The following is a 13741-nucleotide window of genomic DNA, read 5'->3' as shown; positions in this document are numbered from 1 at the left end:
TAGTTGAAGACATTTACATGAACATGTAAATACTTACCTTGTTCCATTCTTAGTACACTAACTTATCATTTGGGTAGGGGTTGTCTCTAGTTTTAAACTAAGTTTACTGAAAATAAAATTTTTTCAGTATATTCTCTTTTTCACTGATTATTAAAAGTAATGCACACTCAATTTGGTGGAAAACAAGTGATTTACCATAATTTAGACACATAAAGTATTAATCTGGTGAATATCTTTTTAAAATACATTTTCTACATATTCCATTAATGTAGTTATTTAAGCATTTATTATGTGGCAAATCTTTTTCAGGCTTTTAGATATGACTTTTCATTTGTTTGGGTTTTTCTGGGTTTTAGTCATTTATTTATATGTTTTGATAAACTGCTTTTCACCTAAGAGCTCATGACCATTTTCTTATGATAGTTGGTATTCTTTTATAGTGCTTTTCATTGCTTTATAATCTTACATTGGGTGGCTATATTATAATTTAGCCAGTTAATCCCTTGTTTTCCAGACATTAGTTTTTTTATTTTTCCAAAATTTTGTAGTACAGTAGCACCTTTTAAAGCTTTTTCAGTTTGGTAAAGAGAAAATAATATTTCATTTTATTTTGCATTGATGATTGAGTTTGAACACTTCATATTTTTATAGGCCAGTTGTTACTATCTATTCATGTTCTTTATTTATTAGGAGTATTCATCCTTATTGATATTCTAAAACTTGTGTATTATAGATAATAATTCTTTGTCATGTATTTACATATTTTTTTGCACTTTGCCATTGCTTTAATGTTGTATAAGAATTCTTCATGCAAAAGTTTGTCTTAATGTAATCTAGATTAAATTTTTTTGTCAAAGAAAATTTCCATTTGTCGTTTAAGTACTGTCTAGTTTACCTGTATTTTCTTGTTCACAATATTGCTTTGGGAAATACATGTTCCCAGCTGGTGACTAAATAACCTCCCTGCTGCCCTGAAAAGGCAGATGGAAATGGTTCATTTATAATGACAGTTTTCATGTGGGAATCCTGAAGGATAGCACTTGTTGTGAAAATTAGCAGTCTTCCACATGCAGCAATTTTTGGTAGACTTTTTTATTTATATTCCTTTAGAATATAAATTTAGATAGAAGTTTTCTGGGAAAATGCTTAAGTATAGAAAATGAATGTGGAATTTGGTATGAATATCATACATACAGATATGGATAGTCTTAGGAGAGAGAAACATTTTCTAAATAAAGAGATTTTTAATTTTTGAGACAGTTTTCAAAGTTGAAGATCACATTTCTTAAAGTACCAGTAAAAGCATAGTATGTGGCACTTTAAAAGATTAGAGAGAAAAAACATTTTCAGAGAAAGACAACTTCTATTTGTAAAATAGTTACATACATCTTTCCATTTTTTGCTCCCAATATTCTTAAGCTACTCATGTTGAAATCAAAATCCCTGTAATATAGATGGAGAGGAATACTATTTGCTATAGATAAGTTATGAACATCATATAATTTCTGTTTTGGTGATAGAAGATAGGTAATTATCTGAAATACTAAATACAGGGTATGTCAGAAATAAAATTTCTTACCAGTTTGAAGTTGTGATCTACAGCTTTTATCCTCAACGTGTATTTTCTTTGTAGCCTAGACTGAATAAGATTTGAAAATCCCTAACTCCGCCAGGGGCGGTGGCTGACGCCTGTAATCCCAGCACTTTGGGAGGCTGAGGCAGGTAGATCACTTGAGGTCGGGAGTTCGAGACCAGCCTGGCCAACATGGCAAAACCCCGTCTCTACTAAAAATAAAAAAATTAGCTGGGCATGGTGGCAGACACCTGTAATCCCAGCTACTTGGGAGGCAGAAGGTGGAGAATCACTTGAACCTGGCAGGCGGAGGTTGCAGTGAGCTGAGAGTGCACCATTGCACTCTAGTCTGGGTGACGAGTGGAACTCTGTCTCAAAAACAAAGAAAAACAGAAAAGAAAATCCCTAACTCGTTTGCTATAATAAGTTATATATTGATGTTTATTCACTGCTTAAATGAAGCAAATTAAAATAATCTTTAATTTTTAAATCCCTTAATGTTATATTAATTGATTAACTATCATTCTGTTACCCAACAGTATACTTGACCAATGTTTTTAACATAAAGGACTACTTTACAGAAAACAAACTTACGAATATTAAGCAGCAGCTGTTTGAAGTATTCATTTACTTGCTAGGTTTTATTAATATGTGTGCTTGTTTAAATGGTTTAAACATATATAACTCATTGAACTTTTGTGTTCCTTGTCACATTTTATCATGATGTATGTACCTTTAAGGAAGAGAAAACCAGATCACTGTGATATTCTCTTTTAGATGAAGTAAAAATTAGACTAAGCTGTAGTGTAGATAGAATTGAAGCACCTTCACTTTGGTTGGCATTAGTCAACTGGTGAGTGAGGAGATATAGATAGATATATATATAGATATATAGATAGATATATATATAGATATATATATGGATATATATAGATATATATAGATATATATATAGATATATATGGATATATATAGATATATATATGGATATATATAGATATATATATGGATATATATATAGATATATATATATGGATATATATATAGATATATATATATATGGATATATATATAGATATATATATATATGGATATATATATAGATATATATATATGGATATATATATAGATATATATATATATGTATGAGCATGTGCATCTGTGGTGAAGAAATGAGGAATTAGTTATGCCTGCTGCTAGTTGACTACAGTAAATGTGCATTAAAAAGAAATACCAAGTACACACATATCAGAAACTGATTTGTTCCTTTTATTACTGTTGGCCATATATTAAGAAGGGGAGATGGTTCTAGTTTAATTAACCCAGTTGAGTGTAGCAGATGGGGCAGAATGTCTTTCAGCGATAAGACAATTCAGAAATGGCACCAGATGTTGGAAGCTGTCCCTGGTGGTGTTTGAGTGCAGCCCAGATGTTCCAGTCCCACCTGGCTAGTTTCTAAGCACTGCAGGCTAAGCAGCTGTGATGTAACCTATATAATGTTCACATAACACTAAAAGCACCATCATTGAACTGCTGTAGACTTCTAAGGTTGTGACTGTTAAGAGGTGAAATCTTTAAGGACAGACAAAAATAAGGACAACTATTTAAAGTTTCAGATATTGGTCTGTTTCACTAAAGTTGAGAAAAAAAGGAATATTACAACTTGAAATAATGTTATAATTGAAATTATAGGTAAAAGTAAATATTCTTACCCATGTAGTATTTACAAATAAAATTTTATGTCAGAATCTAATGTTACGCACACAGAGATTGATTTGCAGACTTATAATTTGGGTCTTACCCTTTTAAAAACACCTATCTAGAAGTAGCAAAAAAGCTATTTTTTTCCCATGCATTAAAAGTACAAAATACAAGTATTTACTCTTTTATGGAGTAAACACTACGGGGGAAAACCCGTCCACCAAAACTATTGTATTGATATTTCTCCCTCTCTCTGCTTAAAATAATTGTTTTGTTTTGTTTTGTTGTTTGTTGCTTTTTGAGACAGCGTCTCACTGTGTCACCCAATCTGGAGCGCAGCAATCTTGGCTCACTGCAACCTCTGCCTCCTGGGCTCGAGCAGTCCTCCCACCTCAGCCTCCCGAGTAGCTGGGGCTACAGCCGCTCGCCACCATGCTCAGTTTAATATTATAAGGTTTTGTAGAGACGAGGTCTCACTATATTGCCCAGGCTGATCTCTCAACTCCTGGGCTCAAGCGATCCTGCTACCTCATCCTCCCAAAGTGCTGGGATTTACAGGCATGAGCCACCACACCAGACTCTAAAATGATTTTATACAAGTGGACTTCATCTCTTCCCTTTTTATTTTTAAAAATTACAAGCGTACAGAAAATTTGCCCCATTTTCTTTATCTCTCTCTAGTTCTTTTTTATTTGTTTGTTGTGTACTGTTTGTTCATCTGTATCATTTGAGAGGAAGTTGCAATCATGACATTTTGCCCCTAAAATACTTCAGCCTATATCTCTTTACAAGGACATTCTCCTTTACGATTGTGATACAATCATACTTGGGATTTAACATTAAAACAGTATTAATGTTAATATACAGACCACATTCAGATTTCCCCAGTGTCTCAATTCTGTCATTTCAGGATAGCAATTAAAAAAAAAATCCGGGGTCCAATCAAGGATCCTGCATTTTATTTACTTGTCTTGTGAATATCTTATTCCCCAGCAGCATTTTACTCAGGTTTTAGAATCCATTGAAGACTCCTTATAAAGAGCATAATTGGCTAGATAAGTTGTATTCTTTCCATGTTATGCTCGTGAAATATTAGTGAGATAATTTTAACAACAGATACAGTGTCATTTATCTTACTAGATATAGGACTGAGGAAGGGAAAGGAGTCTATGGTAGCTCATAGGGAACATAGTGACATGAAAATCTAGGTCAACAGACTAGCTTTAGCTTTTATGAGGCATCTGGGCCTCTAATATTAGGTACTTTTTGTGTGGCACTAAAATGGCCTCCAGAAATTATTTACAATTTTTCTCTAGTTCTAACAGTTTTAACTTTTTCTTAACTTCTAGGAGGATCAGCTGATTTATTCGGAGGATTTGCTGACTTTGGCTCAGCTGCTACATCAGGCAGTTTCCCTTCCCAAGGTATGATTCAATTTGATTGGCCAGAAGTCTAGGGTGGTAAAAAGGTTATTAAAAACAACTCCCATTCCCCCCAAGTCAGCTTCTTTCTGTCATTTTTCTCCTTGTAGTATTCATAATTCATAATTCCTAAAGAATTTATTCACAAGGTATTTTATTGGGCAGATGCCTTAAATGTGCCAAATGAATTATTTTGGTTACAGACTACTCAGGTACATCTAAAGAAAATTGCCCATATTCATAGGTGACTCTTGTTTAGCTTTTTTGAAAGGGAAAGGAGGATGTGAGTATCTCTGTATCATCTCATTTTATTTAATAGCAGCAAGAATATTATAGTTTGTGTTTAGTTTAGCTTATGATTTTCATGAATGAAAGGAACACTGGGATCAGGCCAACTATCTTACTAAAATGCATTCCTTTCTTAATTTAGATATCTTAAAAGCATTTATGTGAAAAATAACCGAACTTCATTTTGACATATCCTAAAATGAGCAGTTGAACCTCATGCAAAACTTTCTCATTATTTATTAGAATAGAATTTTAAAACAAAAAAACCATTCAAACAGAATATGGGCTTAAACATCAAGGATTGAGGTGAAAGGCCTATTTCTTTTTTTAATTAATATTTTTATCTTATTACCCTGCCATATGGTAGCTGTTTAACTTTATGAAAGCCTTCGAGCCTTCAACTTTCTAAAACTGGGAACAGTGTTGCTTGTCATGGTTCTTTTTGAGGATAGTGTCTATAGAGGTATGTATTAGGTGCAATTGTCCCAGTTAGTTACTCTTGCACCAACCTAATAGAATAGGGGCTACATTCAGTATTAAGTGTCTTTTTTATTTTTTTTTTAAGGTTGTGAAGAGGTTGTAGTATTTGTTTTATAAAATCTGGTCAGTCTGAAGTTTGAGAGAATATTTTTAAAATTTAGCTATGAGAATCTTAAACATGAGGTGAGGCAGGGAGAAAAGATGTAATTTGACTGAGTTAGTGTTGTTACTCATCACAAGTCACATAATCTATTGCTGTTATATTAAACTGGATTAAAATTTATATTTAGTAATATTTGGTTAGGTTTGTGAGGAGTTAGAAAAAAGATACATAGCTTGTAAAATGGTTTGGGGTTATTTTGACTACTTATTTTTGTAAATTCCAAGTATTTTCCAGAAACTAGAATTGTTGAGTAATTTTCTGCTTCATTTTGAAAGTAAGAATATGCCATCTAAGGGTTAATACCTTACTTTAGGCAAACCAAAGTGGAAGGTAAACGTTACCCTTATTTTATAGCTTCCCTGTCTAATTCTCAAAGTTTTTATGTATATAAAGTTGCCTACTATGCAAATAATTTGAATATGTTAATGTTGCCTAAGTGATACATCTCTTCATCTGTATGCACGTGATTAATATAACCTGACCACCTTACGCAGGGGGCTGAAACCATTGCAACAATGATTAATCATTTCTGAATAATATATGCCCCACTAGAAATCGTTTCCTCCCATGATTAATCATTTCAGGTATGAAGTTTTCAGGTGGGGCAACACATTTTGCCCCAGTTTCCATTCATATTCTGCATTATAGATCAAGCAAATAGAAAATCAGCGTAATACATTGATCCAGCAGCCTTACTTAGTTTAAATTGTTTAATATCTAGAACTAACTGTAAAACTCTTAATGCAGTCACTTAAAAAAAAAAAAAGATCAAAGACGTGTATTAGTAAAACCCTGAGGTAAAGAAATTAGCCCAATTTTTATATTAAATTGTTAGTAGAACTTGGAGTTTCTAAGTGAATTATTTTCTCTTTCAAGGGTGCTTACATTTTAATATGGTAATAGAAGAATGCAATTTTAAAGACTTCACCTTATATTCTCTTTTGATATTTAGCATAATGAGACATGGTATTGTAGTGGTTGGTCACTTTTTAGGCTAGACAAAATGTATTTCCAAGTTGTAAATGAACATGGAATGCAAAGAGATGGTGTTAATTAACTTGGAAGGTACATACTTACTATTTGCTTTCAGATGACGGTTTTTATGTAGCTCTTTCTTCACATTTTGCTTTTTCAGCTTCCATTTATGCGTATTTATCTGTTCCTTTCAATATAAAAATTGATCAGAGGTTAATTGATAAGACTGTAGTGATTAAGAGTATGGATTTTATGCATTCAACCTTAAACTTGCAAAGTATAATGATAGGGTTTTGCTTGTTTCTGGCTTGGTTGTGTTTTTTAATATTATATGAGTTTTCCTCCTCTCTTTGATTGTAAATAAATGGTCCCAGTTGAAGCAGGCAATGTGCTAAGGTTATAGCCCTTGTATTGTCAGTGGAAGTATGGCCAAATAAGTGAGAAATTCTTCATTATTTTTTAGACGGAGTCTTGCTCTGTCACCCAGGCTGGAGTGCAGTGGCACAATCTCAGCTCACTGCAACCTCCGCCTCCCGGGTTCAAGCGATTCTTGTGCCTGAGCCTCCCAAGTAGCTGGGACTACAGGTGTGTGTCACAACACCCAGCTAATTTTTTTGTATTTTTAGTAGAGATGAGGTTTCACCGTGCTAGCCAGGATGGTCTTAATCTCCTGACCTTGTGATCCACCTGCCTCGGCCTCCCAAAGTCCTGGGATTACAGGCGTGAGCCACCATGCCTGGCCATTTTTTTTTATGGTAAATTCAATGTGTCACCTACAGAGCTGCCAAGAGATGGATTTTACTTTATATTTGGGAGGTTTGTTTTTTCTTTGCCACCTTGTTAACTCTCGTGTAATATTTATGAGAAAGAATACTGTCCAGATGGAGATGGTACCTGCAGATGTTAATCTGGGTGGACTCAGATCAGCTCTAATTTGTTTCAGTTCATAGATTGTTACATTTGTTCTGTGCATTTCATGAAGTTTCTTACCCTTAGAGTTATTTCTGTCTTAGTAACAGCAACAAGTGGGAATGGAGACTTTGGTGACTGGAGTGCCTTCAACCAAGCCCCATCAGGCCCTGTTGCTTCCAGTGGCGAGTTCTTTGGCAGTGCCTCACAGCCAGCGGTAGAACTTGTTAGTGGCTCACAATCAGCTCTAGGCCCACCTCCTGCTGCCTCAAATTCGTCAGACCTGTTTGATCTTATGGGCTCGTCCCAGGCAACCATGACATCTTCCCAGAGTATGAATTTCTCTATGATGAGCACTAATACTGTGGGACTTGGTTTGCCTATATCAAGATCACAGGTAAGTTGTCTGGTTCCCTTGGAATTTGTTATTTATAATCTTTGAGATGCTCTAACTCATTGAATGATAGATTAGTATAAAACAGGAAAATAAGCAAGTCCTTTTTATGTGTATGAATATGTGTCTGTGTGTGTATATATATACGCATTTGCACATTTCATTTACCTTATACTCTCCCCTAGCATAGTCATTTGCATTCTGGAAGGCAAGACCTTCTCCCTCATCTTGTAGTCACTGTAAAGCCAAGCATGGTGCCTTTGTACAGAGGAGGAACATGGCAAAAATTTATTGTTACAACAAATTGGTATTTGATAGTTTTTTTAAATTGTCTTTAAGAAAAAGAACTAGGCCAGGCGCAGTGGCTCACCCCTGTAATCCCAGCACTTTCGGAGGCTGAGGTGGGTGGATCACGAGGTCAGGAGATCAAGACCATCCTGGCTAACACGGTGAAACCCAGTCTCTACTAAAAATACAAAAAATTAGCCAGGCATGGTGGCAGGCACCTGTAGTCCCTGCTACTTGGGAGGCTGAGTCAGGAGAATGGCATGAACCCAGGAGGTGGAGCTTGCAGTGAGCTGAGATCGCGCCACTGCACTCCAGCCTGGGCGACAGAGTGAGACTCCGTCTCAAAAAAAAGGAAAAGAAAAAGAAATAGAGATATTGTTTCACTTATGGCAAGTATCCACTTAGTAAAATTTCTGGTCATGTCCCTAAAGAAATATCACTCATTGGTTGTAAATAATTATTGCTAATATGGAAAATCATTCTCTCGAATGGTGAATGTTCTTCCCAATTCTGGACCTGCTCTACATTATATAAATGTTTTATAGGCTCATCTTTCAACTTTCATTTTCATAAAAACAACCAAAATGGGAGCTTCTTAATTCACTATTTTATAGTTAAATCCGAATTACCTAGTACTAGCTTAGAATTCAAACAAGTGCAGGCTTGGAAAATATGTGTCTGAATGGTACCAGGAACTTGCTATTTTTGACTCAAACTATTGAGAATATGTGTTTATGATGCTAATTACTCATTTTAATGTGTAGATTCTCGTCTTTGGGGTATTAGGATGAAGGAAAAGAAGAAAGAAGCAGAAAGGTGACTGCTCTGTATAACAGAAATAAGACCTAATGTATGAGTTAAGCATAAAGTCAGTCTACTTTATTTGCAGTCTTAATTGTAACTGTCATAATTCTTTGCCTTGGTACATTTTTAATTATTCTTCCTCTTCCTGTTCCTTTTTTCTGTCCTTTTCACAGTTATCCTCAATAACCACTAGGAACCTCTGCTTCTTTCTCCTGAATTTCTTCTTTCTCCTACATTGTTCCATATACTAATCAGTTCAGTTAGTGTTGCTCACTTTAGATAGTAAAAGTATACACAGAACAGCAAAATGTCAGGATATGTGAAATATAAATTGCTTTTTGACAGTTTTGCCTTATATCCTTGTATAATGTGAGACATCGTATCCTGAATTCTCTGTTTTGTTTTGTTGTTTTGAAACAGAGTCTCGCTCTGTTGCCCAGGCTGGAGTGCAGTGGCACGATCTCTGCTCACTGCAACCTCCACCTCCTTGGTTCAAAGCGATTCTCCTGCCTTAGCCTCCCAAGTAGCTGGGACTACAGGCGTGTGCCACCATGCCTGGCTGATTTTGTATTTTTAGTAGAGATGGGGTTTCATTCTGTTGGCCAGTCTGGTCTTGAACTTCTGACCTCAGGTGATCTGCCCACCTCAGCCTCCCAAAGTGCTGGGATTACAGGCATAAGTCACTGCGCCTGGCCTCTGAATTCTGTTTTGAAAGAATAAATTTCCACTTGTGTATCTCCTTAAAGCTGTACTAACCTAAAATTGGTAGTTCCCCTGGGCATTTGCCAGGGATGGTGGCTTCTAGACTTTGAGTGATGGGAGAATAATTGTTAGTGTAGGTAAGTTGTTGGTTTTATCCACCTCAAACCTGATTGGGACTTCAGAGGAACCTCTTTGGCGAGCTAATGATTCAGGGTATTGAAGACATTAGCATAGAACATTAGTGGTTCTTTTTGTTTCAGAAGTTCATTGTTGTGATTAAATTGCCATCTGATAATTTTTATAGAACAGATGCTTAATTTTTAGAGCATTTTTCTATTTTCCAGCCTTTGCAAAATGTTAGCACAGTGCTGCAGAAGCCTAATCCTCTCTATAATCAGAATACAGATATGGTCCAGAAATCAGTCAGCAAAACCTTGCCCTCTACTTGGTCTGACCCCAGTGTAAACATCAGCCTAGACAACTTACTACCTGGTATGCAGCCTTCCAAACCCCAGCAGCCATCACTGAATACAATGATTCAGCAACAGAGTAAGTTACCTTAAGACGTCCCACTTCTTTGTGTACTTGCAGTCTTTTGCCTTAATGCCAGGACTACTTCAAACTATAAATAAAAATATATCACATAAATTGTAACAGTTAACCAAATGCCTGTTCACTTAAGATATTTTCACATAATATTTACTGGATATTCCTCTTGGCACATTGAATTACTTTATATTCTATTCTTGTCCTGATAACATTTATTGTATTGTGGAGAGTTTTAAGGACCTGATCACTAAAATAAAAATTTGCTATACAGATTTTTTTTTAAATATAGGCAAATACGATGGACAAACAAAAATCATCTGATTCTGCCGTTGAGGGGTAATTGCCATTAATACATATTTCTTTCTATGTTTTCTTTTTTTTTTTTTTTTTTCTGAGATGGAGTCTTGCTCTGTCGCCCAGGCTAGAGTGCAGTGGCTCAATCTCAGCTCACTGCAGCCTCCACCTCCCAATTTTAAGCAATTCCTTGCCTCAGCCTTCCGAGTAGCTGGGACTACAGGCGTGCACCACCACACCTGGCTAATTTTTATATTTTTAGTAGAGACAGGGTTTCACCCTGTTGTCCAGTCTGGTCTTGAACTCCTGACCTCAAGTGATCCACTCGCCTCAGCCTCCCAAAGTGCTGGGATTACAGGCGTGGGGCACCACCGCCTGGCCGCTTTCCATCTTTTCTAAGCATATTTTTAATACTTGGGATCATTCTCTCTATATTGTTTCTTATTCAACATTAAGTTATCATTTTCCCTGTGTTGAATAATATTCTTAGGAAAATGATTGTTAGCTCTTGATAGTTATATTAGTGTATGATTTCCCTTGCTAATTATTTCAGTTGTTTCCAGCTATTTGTTATTATAAATCAAGATTTTGTATAAATCTTCATACTTCTGTTTTTTTCTTAATAGAATGTTCTAAAAATAAGTCAAAGGATATAAACTTTTTAAAGATTTTTGTATAAATCTTCATACTTCTGATTTTTTAATAGAATGTTCTAAAAATAGAATAAGTCAAAGGATGTAAACTTTTTAAAGATTTTTTTATACACACTAGCTCTTGACAACTTGTTAAGTAGGATTTAACAACAGGTTTTGTAGGAATGTTTTTAAGTTGGCTGTTTTTCCCCAGTCTACTCTTACTGTTTCTACATCTCTGGGGAACCAGAGCCAATAGTCACTGAACATATTTCTCAAGAGGAACCAGTGCAGAGTAATTGATTTCTAATAAAATCACTGTAAAGGAATTTTATTGGGGCTAAAGAAGTATAGATAGATGGTCAAGAAGTTATTAGTTCTCTCTTCTATGAACCTAAAAATTTATTGTGGTAAAGTTCTTCTGTCTGTTTTCTTCTGGTAGATATGCAGCAGCCTATGAATGTGATGACTCAAAGTTTTGGAGCTGTGAACCTCAGTTCTCCATCGAACATGCTTCCTGTCCGGCCCCAAACTAATGCTTTGATAGGGGGACCCATGCCTATGAGCATGCCCAATGTGATGACTGGCACCATGGGAATGGCCCCTCTTGGAAATACTCCGATGATGAACCAGAGCATGATGGGCATGAACATGAACATAGGGATGTCCGCTGCTGGGATGGGCTTGACAGGCACAATGGGAATGGGCATGCCCAACATAGCCATGACTTCTGGAACTGTGCAACCCAAGCAAGATGCCTTTGCAAATTTCGCCAATTTCAGCAAATAAGAGATTGTAAAAGAAGCAGATTGAATGAAGAATTTTTAGCTGTGCAGATAGGTGATGTTGGGATGGAAAATGCTAATCAACTACCCTTTCTTTTATCAAGTGATTAAAATAAATCTACATAAAGAACCAAAAAGGCTGTTTTATAAAAGTGAAATATCCAGTATTTCAGAGGGCCAGGCAAGAGCACTTCAGATGAGGCAGTCAGAATCTTTTTTCCAGTGAGGATAGACCACAAGTGGGTGGTGAGACCATTGAAAGCCTTTATCAACTGAAGAGCCCATTTAACAGCATAATTTGTGGGAAGACTGGAATAGGGCTGAATAAATGTGTTTGAATCTCTAATTTTATACTTTCTTTTCCTGAGGAACTTGATTTTTCTGTCCCTGGATCGCCTTGTCATAATTGGGTCTGTTCCTTTTACTACCACTCTTGAGTCCATATATGAAATCATTAAAGTTGGATGATCAGTTTTTTATAAAAATATATATTTTTGTCCAAGAAAAAAAAAAGCATACATATGTGATTATGGCTAAATCAAAGGTAACTGGAATGTATATACTTTTGCTAATGTTCCAGCAACACTGCTATTATACTATCCAAATTTTTATTGTAACAAAACCTCTTTAAGCAATTGGTGATTGCTATGGGACTTTTCCCATGTCTTCTGCTGTAATTATCCTGTGCAGAACTAGGAAGAAATTTTTTTCAGGACTGCTCTATGGTTTCCTTTAAAAGAAAAAAAACTTCTGTTTGTTTTTAGCAGTCATTATTTACAATTTGCAGTGATTAACTTGGCAAGGCTTCCTTCCGTGTTTATCCCTGTAGCCATCATTTAAGTCAGGAACAGTCAGAAAAATATTTATTGTATTTTTTTTTTGGGTGTCTGCAAAGGTAAAAATCCATTAAAACCTTAAGTTAAATATAAATGTTACAACTCAATGTTTGCTTTTAGATTTTATACAGTATTTGTTTTGTTTTGGTTTTGAGTGTATATAATGCAGCATTAGCAATATGGTTCCAATAGAGGAGTTAAATATATATTATTAAAGGAGACCTGTAGCAGTCAAAGATTTTATTGATTTAATGACAAAGGAAATTAATGAAAATGTTTTTGTTTTTCTGCTGTAATTCTGCATTAAGCTCACATGAAAATCATGATTCTAGAGTTTGGAATGCAAAATTAATTGTTTTACCCTCAAGCTGGGAATATTTTTCAAAATAAATACTATAATATAGATATCAAATTATTACCTCCCCATGTTATGTTGAAAATTTTTTTATTGATAAAACTTTATTTCCATTATATTCATAATGTTCTGTTATACATAACATTAAAATGTTCATTAAAATCAATGTTGAACTGCTTTTTCTTTCATTCTGTTAGACATTTGAGACCATTTGGGGAAAAAATAATTATAGTTTGGGCAAAGTAATTTTTATAAATAATTTAAAATTATTTAATGACTTCTCTATTCTTTCCTATCAGACTCTACTGTTAGGAATTAAAAATGAAGCAGCAAAGATATCCTGACCTGCTCCATTCTTGCTAATGTTCCATCTACAACATTTCTAATTAGGCAGAAATTCATGTACTTCAGCTAAGTGGTAATGAAAAGTGATTCATTTGCTGAATAAGAGATGAGAGTGAGTGTAATTAGCTGACTGCGGTTTTTAATCTTTCAACAATTCAATGTGTTTAACTTAGTTTCAAAGAATAGGAGCTTTCAAGTGTTGTTACTTCAGAGCAGTCAAGCCAGCCTCTGGTGGCCGCATAGTAGA

At 35.2% G+C, this 13741-nt stretch overlaps 1 protein-coding gene across 2 annotated transcripts in view; it reads left to right on the top strand.

Annotated features, from left to right (window-relative positions):
• The window catches only part of CLINT1 (clathrin interactor 1), a 74654-nt gene extending 61339 nt beyond the window's left edge, over nucleotides 1–13315 (top strand). Inside the window, exons 9-12 of one of the 2 annotated variants that reach the window (XM_016954127.4) lie at nucleotides 4624–4698; nucleotides 7615–7907; nucleotides 10097–10247; nucleotides 11616–13315. In XM_016954127.4, coding sequence (XP_016809616.3) covers nucleotides 4624–4698; nucleotides 7615–7907; nucleotides 10097–10247; nucleotides 11616–11962 — 866 coding nt within the window. In that variant the 3' untranslated portion in view covers nucleotides 11963–13315. Of the gene's footprint in view, nucleotides 1–4623; nucleotides 4699–7614; nucleotides 7908–10042; nucleotides 10248–11615 lie in introns of both variants that reach the window. The other variant, XM_016954126.4, reaches the window with a different exon arrangement.
• Nucleotides 13316–13741: the final 426 nt, after the last annotated feature.

Source organism: Pan troglodytes, chromosome 4, assembly GCF_028858775.2.
Source record: "Pan troglodytes isolate AG18354 chromosome 4, NHGRI_mPanTro3-v2.0_pri, whole genome shotgun sequence".
Taxonomy (NCBI): domain Eukaryota; kingdom Metazoa; phylum Chordata; class Mammalia; order Primates; family Hominidae; genus Pan; species Pan troglodytes.
The sequence above is the reverse complement of the archived record's forward strand: the minus strand, read 5'-3'. Positions and strand labels throughout refer to the sequence as shown.